This window comes from Berghia stephanieae, chromosome 3 (genome assembly GCF_034508935.2).
Source record: "Berghia stephanieae isolate SIO BIC M18660-M18661 chromosome 3, UCSD_Bste_1.3, whole genome shotgun sequence".
Taxonomy (NCBI): domain Eukaryota; kingdom Metazoa; phylum Mollusca; class Gastropoda; order Nudibranchia; family Aeolidiidae; genus Berghia; species Berghia stephanieae.
The window spans coordinates 108,390,222-108,402,246 of NC_088362.1; the positions used below are offsets into that span (position 1 = coordinate 108,390,222).

Here is a 12,025-nt window from a genome sequence, read left to right on the forward strand (position 1 = left end):
CAGATTTTAAAAGTGTAAAGATATAAATATCTAGAAAAGGTATATTATGTCAACAACAACCAAAAAAAAAATGGATAAAGCTAAGAATTAATTATAGTATAATACTATTGTAAATTGACTAAGAAAAATTACATAGCATAAATTACATGGCTCGTAATGTAGAATAAAAAGGTCAATAGAAAAGTTGTAGTAAACGATTTTATAAATTGACGTTTAAAAATTGTGGGTATGGAGTAATTTTAAAGAAAAGGTTTCAAAACAGACGTAGACCAAAATTTATAAATTATTTTCCTTATTACAAATTCTGCAACTGTAAGGTAAAAAGGATCGGAGGTGTCTTTCACTTTTTGTTCGTATAGACAACAACCGGTCACTTCCGTTCGACTTAGTGATCTGAAGATTTAAAGGGTGAGTTGATTATCTAAAATATTAACTCATTTTTCTTAAGCGGTATTCTGAATATAAATCATTAAAAGACATGGATCCTGGAGTAAATGTATTTGCTCTTTTAATAATCCTGTCAAAGTTAGCTTTTGCTGAGCTAAGACAATCCCCCCCCCCCCCCAAAAAAAACACTTTCTATTACAGATCTATAAAATAGCGTACAAAGTGTTTTGTCAGTATTAAGTTGGGACAATTTCCGTAAAAAAGTACATTCTTTGATTAATTTTACTATTGACATAACTGGAATGTACGTCCCACCGTAATTTGTTGTCCACGGTGACTCATAGATATTTGTATTCTACTACCTGCTCTACTTTTTCATGTTTAATAGTGATCAGGTCTTTGGTATTCTTATCTTTTCTAGTCTAAAATTAATTCTTTGGTCTTACTAACATTCAATTCAAGGTGGTTATTGTCGCACCAGGAAACAAATTTCTTTATTTCTTTCTTATAATTTATTTCGTTATTATTAGTAATTAGTCCTTGTAGAGTTGTATCGTCAGGAAATTTTAAAAGGGGTATGTTTAATTCTGCGCTTTTACAGTCGTTTGTACAAATTATAAAGAGCATGGGAGAGATTACACAGGTCTACCTAATCAACAGCAATACCGTTTGGCGATATTACATTTTTTCCCGACAGAAGCAATGCTGTTACCAACCAGGTACTCATTTTACTCCTGAGTAAGGTGAGAGAATATGAAAATAGAGCCTCTCCCAAGGACCAAACATACGTCGCTCAGAGCGGGACTAGATCCCTGGACCTTCCTATCCGAAGGCGAATGTCATACTACAAAGACCACATTGCCGAATGTCTATCAAAAATATGAAACATGAATTGAATGTGAAGTCCTGGGCATTAATCTAGCTTTGAATTCACTTCTCATCATTTGCTTCATCCTGACATTATATTTGTTGACGAAATGGGTTAATACTATTATTTTCTTTCATTACGACAAAATGGACCATGCAAATTCCTGGATAAATTGAAATGCACAGAAGATCAAACTGGAAGAGTCGGGTTTAAGGATCTTCCTTATTTAACTCAAGTGATTCATGTTGCCATTGGAAACAATAATGGATGTACAAGCTGGCTGGAATCCTTAGATCAGGAACAGGACTTGTATGTCGATGAGACGGTTACAGAGGATGATCTCGCAGCTGTAATGTGCACAAGCGGATCGACCGGCTTTGCCAAACTAGTTCCCCGTTCACATAAAAGTTTAAAAGTTCTGGTCGACCAAGCGGCAGAGCCACAGCAGTTGAAACACGATTCCAAGTATTTTAATCATAGATCTTTTGGATGAGTCGGAGGATTTCCCATGTTTTACCCCTTCATTGGAATGACACGATTGCTTCTAATTTTGACGCCAGGAAAAAGAGTGAATACAGGCGAGCTGATTACGCATGTATTGGAGAATGAAGAGTGCGACTCTGCTTTGATTGTACCAAGCGATATACAATCAATTTTGGACCATCTTGATTCTTCAAAGAGTTACAAAATTCAGAAACTTCTTCAAGTTATCGCAACCGGAGGGTCCCCCATATCCAAAATAACATTGGAAGCAATAGGACGAGTGTCGGAGTGCCTAGCAATCCTTTATGGTTCTACTGAAATTGGTTATGCCTTTTATTTGAATGTAATCGACAAGTCTGAATATGAAGACGCATGCTGTGGGTATCCGACCATAAACGGAACTGCTAAAATTGTTGACAAGAGCTTGATGGAAGTGGCACATGGAAAATTTGGTGAGGTGCTTTATCGAGGTAAATCTGTCTTTTCGGGTTATATCAACAACCCAACCGCAAACAGAGAGGTAATTTTGGAAGGTATGTAAATTTTTTTTCTCATCTTTAAATAAGGTCCAGAACGCAAAAGTGATTTGCAATTTATAATTACCAGAAAGTGAGTTTTTTCTTCACTATAATAAATGTCATCAAGTAACGTCAATAAACATATTTTATCTTCTAAATTACGGCATCGTATCGTTTTCAGCCGGTAGGTCATAATTTTACCTCTTAGTTTATCCTGATTAGCATCGAATCTTGGTGTTCAGAAAAGCACATTTTTCATTCACTCTTCTCTAACCAACATGGTACACGCATTAGTTTCCATCTGCGTGTTATTCAACTTTCTATTACAAAAGAATTCAACAAGATGAATATCATGGCTAATAAAAAAATTCAAACATGAAACGAAATGGACTCAAAACCTGACGTAAGTTAACAACAAAAGCAATAGAAATGACAATATGATTTATGAAATCAAGAGAGTCAGAAGTTTGGAGTCTAATCACGCGATCATCACATTTTAAACTCTATTATCTTTATCATTACAAGAGATGTCCCTAATTACAAGAATGTTCAGCAATGGTTCTTGAATGACACAATATGCCCTATCATGTACCAATCTAAATAACGCTTCGCTTGAGTTGCGATTAGTTATTTTATGTAGCTTTGCTGTCATCTAAGTTTGGGACGTGCAACCTGCCTTTCTTATTGCGATATTCAACGTTGCAAAGTTGGAATAATTGGCCAGACACTAGTTGTCAGAAGTCAAACCTCTGATATAGGCCGGGTAACCTCAGGAGACCCCAAAGGATCGGCTCTATGTCCTTTGCTTTTACTTGTTTTCATTAACGACCTGATGGCTTAACATCTGAATAGTGTTGAACTAAACAAGGAATTGTCAAAACTGGAAGCCTGGGAGAAGTCATGCCTTATGAGCTTCAATTCAAACAAATGCAACGTTCTGACCATATCAAACAAAACAAAACCTGTAAACTACGACTACCACCTTCATGGCCAAAAATTAGATAAAGTCAAAGCTTCTAGATATCTTGGACTAAACATTACCCATAACCTCAAATGGAAATCACAGATGGCAAATATAACATCAAAGGCAAAGAAAACAAGCGTTTAGAAAAAACTAAACCTGAATGGCTGTCCCCCTCAAAACTCAGACACGCACCTACAAAACTATAGTAAGGAATATGCAAGCATAATATGGGATCCCTACACCAAAACTGATATCAACAAGATCGAAATGGCACAAAATAGAGCTGCAAAGAGAATAACTAATAAATACTCACACAAAAATAGCGACAAAATCTGCCGCTATCTAAACTCCAAATCACTGTTGTTACGGTTTCCTTTCAGATACTTTTTGAGCTGAGGGAACAAGAAATAGTCAGATGGAATAAGATGCAGACTATAATATGCAGGGTGCTCTAGGGTTGGAAGTTTAAATCGGATTAATCCGTCTTGGGGTTGACAACCAGTTTTTGGTCATTGTCATGCTGCACTATCGAATTTCTACCACTTCGAACCCGTGCGAGTTTATTTTTGAAGGCTCGTAAAGTTGAAACATATTTTTCAGAGTTCCCCGTTTGCCTTGTTTAAAAAATTCCATATGATCTATGCATGTAGTCAATTGACTGTACTTTGGTCTCCGGTTCGTAGTGGTGGATCCAAGATTCATCACCAGTCACAACTTCATGCAGAAAAGTCTCTCCTTCCTTGCCATATCGTTTCAAATGATGGATACAAATGTCTTTTCTCTGTGCTGTCATTTCTGAAGTTAACTGTCGTAGGACACATCGTGTAGAGACTTTTCTATATCCAAAGAGAGATATCATGATATGGTGTACTCGTTCTTATGAAAACCCAACTTCATCGATATCTTTTTGTTTTACCCTTCGATTCGCCCTAATCATAATATGGTCAACTGGTTTTTGATTACTCGTATCGGAAATAGAAAGTGGCCAACCTGGTTGCATGCGATCAAACACGATTATCTCTGTTGTTCATCTCCTTTGAAAATTCTAATCCACTTTCGAACTGCGACATCAGTGGTACACATATCACTAAGAAGCCTTCATTCTTTGACTGATGTTTGTTGTGCAGCAACATCCATATACTGTTAGAAATCTAACAACAGAGCGCTCGCTGTTTGACGATGAGCTCATTATGTGTTTTCATTTTCTCTACCGCGTTTTCTTAGTAAAGTTGTGGTATTACTCAATTATGAGCACAAATGACGTCAAATGAATTAGTTGTTTCACATCAGTGTATAAGTATGGCTTGATTGTGTGTAAAGTTTCATGTTTGTAGCTAAAAGATGTTTTAATTAATGGGCAAACTTTACTTATAATATATCATCCCGCCTTCGTATAAATATAAATAATGACTATTGTTATTATCATTACAGACGGTTGGTTTCGGACATCTGACATAGGTCACAAGAACGAAAAAGGACAAATGTTTGTGCACTGTCGTCAATCCAATGCCATTAACCACAAGGGAACCATTCACGACCCAGGTTGGATGGAGGCCAGAGTAGACAGCCACCCGGATATCAAAGTTAGTCAGTGTGACAACATTACTGCAAACTAAACACACAATGTTCATTATTTTGGACGATTAAATAAACCCTAAACCTGTTAAAAATCCTAAACGCGTGACTTTATAGAATTTTGACAGGTTTTGGCTTTTTAATCATTCGATATTGTGATTAGAATGTTTTAGTGACCTCAAAATCTTAAACCATTTCAATACTAATTCACCTTCTGTCCTAGCTGCTCCACCAAACTCTCAGCAACGAAAGCGACTTTCTTTAAGGGTCACTACTGCACTCCACTCCTTCAAACTGGAATGCTCTTTGTTTCTAGCTGATTTTACTTCAACGTAAGATTTACACTATTTTATAATTGTGTTACAATCTCATAATGAAGGAAAATTTGACACAATATTTTCTATATCAGTGCTGATCCCCATGCACGCTGTTGTGAGGACATACTATGTTTTGTGACATGATATTACTTTGCAGATTGTTACTCACAGTAGGCTGTAATTACTTTCTGTGAGGGCCGTTACATACTGGGCGGTTAGCCTCAGCCATTGTACCTAATGGTATCCTCTGCCTGACGCTGTGGAGAGTTGGTCAGTTCCTTGAACTCTCCTGACTGCTCCCCTCTCCTATCCATCACCTGCCTGCCGTGATTTCATGTAACCCTGTTAGGGAAGCTAAGTGGTTACTCGACCTTGCCCAAGGGTCTACCACAGGCTAACGGAGGGAAGGATCGCCTTACTATCCTTTGACTGACAAGCTGCCCCGCTACCCCATATTCATTTGTTTACATAGGTAATATTACCATCTTTGGTAAACACCATAAAAAAGACAGTTAACATTTCTCGGACATATTTACAGAAAATAAAACGGAATTGAAAAGATTGTACTTACGGGTAAAGTTGCTTGGAAGAGAAGAAGAGTGAGACAGAGGATACATTGACAATCTGAACGGATGGATTGGTGGAGGAGGAACAGGAATCGAGCTATTGAGATCTGAGGACAGATATGTTTGGAGGGACATGATCGCCGATGTATGCAACAGGCCTGGCACTTGATGATGATGATGATGATGATTATATATCAATACCATGACTTGCAATAACGTTTGGCTTTTGTCGTGGGTGAGTCGATAACGACATTTTTGTTATAAAGTGTATTTTCCGCTCAATGCGTTGCATTCGTCTAAGATTAGCACGAACGACGTTAAAACAAATGCTGTTTTAAAGATGGAACTTGGGAAAATGTATATGAAACTGCGCCAGACAAAGCAGAAACAAAAATACAAGAAAAAAACCATCTCCAAAAAGCAGTTTTAAAGCCTATCTAGGTCAGGCTTATACAAGTATTTAGTTTCGAAATAAGTTTTGTATCTCGATTCTTTTGTCCTTACAGAGAGCAGGATTCCATAATTTCTTAAGCATAACAAAAAATATCATAGTAAGGGTTCCTTAGGTCTTTAAATGCCCCATGAAAAGCCCTTTGAAAATTTCCATTTGAAATGTTTCTTTTTCAGAAAAGCATCATCCTGGGTATTCCTGATCCAGTTGTTCACGAACAGATTTGTCTTTGCATCATCAAGACTGGGGAGTCGACGATCACATTTGAGGACATCAAGGAATATTTCAAGTCTTTGTTTTTAACGAGTGAGACCAGCGACATCAAGCCGATACCCAAACACTATCTGTTCTTTGACACATTTCCACTTAATGCGAATGGGAAAATAGATAAAAATGGGCTTAAAACATTGTCTGTAAAACGAATAGAAGCTGAATGTAACACATAATACACAAAAGATATAAACAAAACATCGAAAAACCGATTTGCATCTATACAGTATATAGAAAAATAGAAAATAAAGTATATATGGCCAAAATAAAAATATCTTATAATAGATCTTAATTCGTATATATATATATATATATATATATATATATATATATATATATATATATATATATATATATATAATATATTATATATATATATATAATATATATATATATATATATATATATATATATATATATATATATATATATATATATATATATATAAATTCACCCCATACACCGGAGCATACTCAATGTCTCAATCGTTTCTATGTTATATGTTTGTGATGAGAATATTGGCTATTAAGCTTAACTGCTGGTCAAAATTACTTCGCGATGGTGGTGAACGAATCGGCGATCTCAAGAAGTGGGTGAGAGAGGGATCTAGAAATGACTTTGGGTTTGAAACGAATATTTTTTGTGTTCGTGGATAGCTCACACGGTAGAGCCACGCTCTCACCTGCCAGGCGGAGTTGTCGTACCAATAAGGTCGCAGGTTCAAACCCCACCACCGCCGCGAAAAAATTTTTTATTCTCTATTGTCTTCTGGCACTTTTCTACTCACTTCATATCTTGTTGTTACCAACATAAGTGCCTGCTCCACTCACTTTTCTGAATTAAAAATTCACCCCATACACCGGAGCATACTCAATGTCTCAATCGTTTCTATGTTATATGTTTGTGATGAGAATATTGGCTATTAAGCTTAACTGCTGGTCAAAATTACTTCGCGATGGTGGTGAACGAATCGGCGATCTCAAGAAGTGGGTGAGAGAGGGATCTAGAAATGACTTTGGGTTTGAAACGAATATTTTTTGTGTTCGTGGATAGCTCACACGGTAGAGCCACGCTCTCACCTGCCAGGCGGAGTTGTCGTACCAATAAGGTCGCAGGTTCAAACCCCACCACCGCCGCGAAAAAATTTTTTATTCTCTATTGTCTTCTGGCACTTTTCTACTCACTTCATATCTTGATATATATATATATATATATATATACATATATATGATTTATACATAAATGTGTGATTGTCTACATTTGTACTTTTAGAGAGAGAATAGATTATTACATATATTATATTGTTATTATTATTATTATTATTATTATTATTATTATTATTATTATTATATTATTATTATTATTTTATTATTCATTATTGTTATTATTTATTATTATTATTATTATTATTATTATTATTATTATTATTATTATTATTATTATTATTATTATTATTATTATTATTATTATTATTATTAATATTATTTACATATAAAATATATAAATATATATAACTACTATATATGTATACGTATATGATATATACATAAATATGTGATTGTATATAATTGTACTTTTAGAAGGAGAATAAATTATTAAATATATATGTGTGTGTTAACTGTTGTTTGTAAGCATAGGGATTCTTGAAAAACGTTGCTTCAAATACATTGTATGGAATTTGTGCCAAATAAAAGCTACCACACGATTTCGTCAGCCAACTTGAAAATATGTGATTTGTCACGGGACAGCAATTATGAAGGCCAAACGTTTACAACCTTTGGTAAATCTTCTGTGATAAGCAAGTTAGATAATGACCTTACAGCATATAGCTAGATCACATTATTAATTCATTTTTGGTTTTCATGCAATATCGTTTTGAAACTCTATAATCATAATGCCGTCACGCTCCAAAAACACCAAATTGGGTAGTCAGATAAACATAATAATCAATACTACTACTACTACTACTACTACTACTACTACTACTACTACTACTACTACTACTACTACTACTACTACTACTAATAATAATAATAATAATAATAATAATAATAATAAGAAGAAGAAGAAGAAGAAGAAGAAGAAGAAGAAGAAGAAGAATTTCTGCAAGTAAGCAATATTGTTCTGCAACGTCCAGTAACTGGAGCACCCTTTGAGCTAGACCGAATTGACAAACGAATACACACTCAAGGCCGACGGCTCGACAGTACGACGATAACCCCATGCAAAGGTCATTACTTTATGCAAGACATTTTTTTTTTCAAAAAACAAAAATCTTTATTACATTTTTTGTGCATTTGCATTCTATATAATATGTATACATTGTTGCCATTGATTCTCAACTTTGTGCTTATACATTTTCATGCGTGCCACGTCTGTAAACGAATTTCCATTGTTTTGGATGAATAAAGTATATGCTATTATATTATCTAGAATAAGAACAGAGATCACGAAACTCATATTATATTTTTTTAAAATGAATTAGAATGAAATCAATCTTTGTCAGAAAGAGCGTGTTTTCTTCATAATATTATTCCTTCCTCCAAAATATTTCACACCGTGCACTATTATAAGAAAGGAAGGCAAAAGTTATTGTTTCGACAGTTGCACTTGAATCATCTTTATGCAGAAGAATTTATGATATAAATGTTGCTTGTAAGTATAATTTTGCTGAGCAATTTCCTTGACTTTGATACACAAAAGACTGGCACTCGTTTTGTTGGGAACTCAAGAATTCGCATGGGAAATGGCATAGGGAGTACAGTTCCTTTTTTGCATACTCCATCAAGCAGCTTTGCTATTTTCCAAATACAACACACTGGCACGTGCACCGATTGTTACCGATATATTATTTATAGAAATCAAAAGGCGAGGTGGTGCTCACAGCTTTGTGCTTGAAAATTAGAAGGAAAATAACAGTCTTATATTTTTGTTTACTTTGATTTTTTTAGGAATGCGAATTTAATGGACCAACATAAAATATGCATTGGCTAAAAAAAAATTACAACCAAAACATAACAATATATATATTGTTACCATCCCGTCGAGACAGAAGGCTAATTAAATGAGGACTTCCTACTACTACTAAAATTACGAAGAATTACGAATTTTCGGCTCTAACCTGAGAACCATACACATTAGACAAATACAATAGTACTGCTTGAAAACGAAGTTCTGGTGCCAGAGCTAGTATATAATGGAGTTTAAATCATTATTTTCACGGTTTAGGTGAGGTTGGTGATTTCAAGTTCAGTTAACATGTCTACTTTGTTATCAACCCTGAAAACTACGATTTTTTTTTTCTGTTTCAAGTAGTCAGGTCTGAGCAAATTAACTAAAAGAGGGCTTTTCTCATATATTAATGTTCTATCAATTTGTTCCAAAATACTAGCGGTATATTTAAAAGATTGTTTTTCCACAGAAGTATTTTTGGTTATAAACTTTGTTATTTCCACCACGAGGCCATAAATCTAGGTTATATGACTTGCAGATCCACGACAAACGAGTTTAAAGTAGCAATGACCAAGTAATGTTCAAGGCCGTAAAGCTGTTAAATCAGAAGTCTTTCGAAAACGCAAAAGTAACAGACGAATCAAGAGCGTATATAAACGACCCATGTGAGATATCAACGGTTCTTTCAAGTCATTATTAGAAACGAATACACGCTTTTTGTTTTAGTAGATCTCCCCGCCCATTGCTCAACCCTATAACATCAATGGAAGTAAGAAAAGGATTTAACAGTTTGAGCAAGAACAAATCCCCAGGAGAAGACTATGCTCTGAATTATTAAAATATTGACCACCGTCACTCGAAGAACACATAGCAGACATATTTAATATTACATTAACTCAAGCCCCTCAACGTAAACACAGGGTCATTCATTTCTAAACAGAAACCTGGAAAGACCAAAGGACCTCCAAAGAACCTAAGACAAAAAACCTTCCTGAACACCATTCGAAAAACACACTCCATAATAACAGGATACGACCACACAGAAAATCGAAAGGTACTTATCACACAGCCAAAGTGGATTTTGTCAAGAAGGAAGCCCCGAGATAGACGTGTCAGCGCCATTGACGCGATAGGTCGCCATGCCCTGCTAAATATATTGATTACAATAATAACTGGTGATGGAATTAGACTAGTGTGTTCCCGGCTCAGTGAGACCTGGGTGAACACCAGAGTAAACGACCAACAACCCAAATACCGTTCTTAATTAATATTGGAACACCACAAGTCAGTCTGGTTTTGTTCGTTGTATACCTGGAACATGCTCTAAAAGAAGTGCGCACCGTTTACCTGCCCCTCAAACTAGCTTTGAATCCCACCTTCCACCATAAATGGCATACGCAGACGTTATTGATTTCGTCATTAGAAAATATCTCAACGTAAAAGTTGTTCAAGAAGCATTAGAGCGTGACGATTCGGGTGCTCTCGGTTAGTCGATAGAGTCAGATAACCCGAAACGTCAACAAAAGAAAAGAAACGTGAAAAGACCAGGATGATGGAAGGAGGGAACTTAAGTAAGGAGGGGGAAAATCGGGCCACTGCCGGGGCCGACCTGAGGGGGGAAGATAAATAAAGACAAAAAAGCGCTAGATGCAAAAAGGATGTAGAACTCTGAGATCCACTGGGCAGACCATCATCAGTGGAAAGAACTCACTTAACAAATCACAGAAGCTGCCCCAAACGTCCCCTCCGATGACATTTGTGACTTTCCATGGGTTTATATAGCCTGGGGTAGTATTCACAGGGCAACCCAGAAGGGTTCAAATACAACACAAAAAACACACAAAGAAAAATCGTATCATGCAACGGACCATCAGACGCGGACAACATAAAGCAGGGTCAAGACCTGTAAAGGACGATAATGATACATATGATTTTAAATATATATATATATATATTTATAATATATTATTATTATTTATATATATAATTTTTTAAAAAATTAAAAAATAAATATATATATATTATAATATATATATATATTATATTATATTTTATTATATATCCTTTTTTTTAAAAATATGCCTTGTGCAGAACATGGCCCCTTGAGTCAATAAAAAAATGATACACGCACAAATCTACTGAAAGATTTTTAAATTAGAAATATATTTTTTAAGATATAAAAGAGGTAATTGATTTTCCTTTTATAAATTTTAAAATCAGTTTTAAAGTTCGTTTAGTCAAACAGATTCAAAAAATATGTACAACGACACTAACCTCTCAAAATCAACTAATTTTTGAACCGTAAAAATTGTCAGTTCGTCATCAATTTATAACATCAAAATCATTATTACTTTCCCTTGTGTTGTTGTTTTTGCGGTGATCATTGTTGTTATGTAGTAGTATTTGAATTTCGGTATGCTTGTGTGGTGCGTGTTTGTGTGGTTTATGTGTGTGGTTGGTGTGGTGTATAATGTATGTGTGTGTTTGATTTTTCGCAAATGTGGCATTTATAGTGATTTATTCACGTGATCCATGAAGGTATTCGGGGTTTTCACACATTTTTAAAAAAGTTTCCCGCTTTAAAAACGTCAAATAATATTCTTCTGATATTACGGTCGTTTTTATGCATCGATGTGAAATTTTTGCCCCGGGAAAAATTTTTTGGGTTTAAAAG

General features: G+C 35.1%; 1 protein-coding gene across 2 annotated transcripts in view; it reads left to right on the forward strand.

Annotated features, from left to right (window-relative positions):
• The window catches only part of LOC144969731 (putative acyl--CoA ligase YdaB), a 10,556-nt gene extending 3,899 nt beyond the window's left edge, over window positions 1-6,657 (forward strand). The window contains exons 2-3 of one of the 2 annotated variants that reach the window (XM_078908892.1): window positions 4,652-4,803; window positions 6,306-6,657. In XM_078908892.1, coding sequence (XP_078765018.1) covers window positions 4,652-4,803; window positions 6,306-6,575 — 422 coding nt within the window. In that variant the 3' untranslated portion in view covers window positions 6,576-6,657. The remainder of the gene's footprint in view (window positions 1-4,651; window positions 4,804-6,305) is intronic. The other variant, XM_078908893.1, reaches the window with a different exon arrangement.
• The last annotated feature ends 5,368 nt before the right edge of the window (window positions 6,658-12,025 follow it).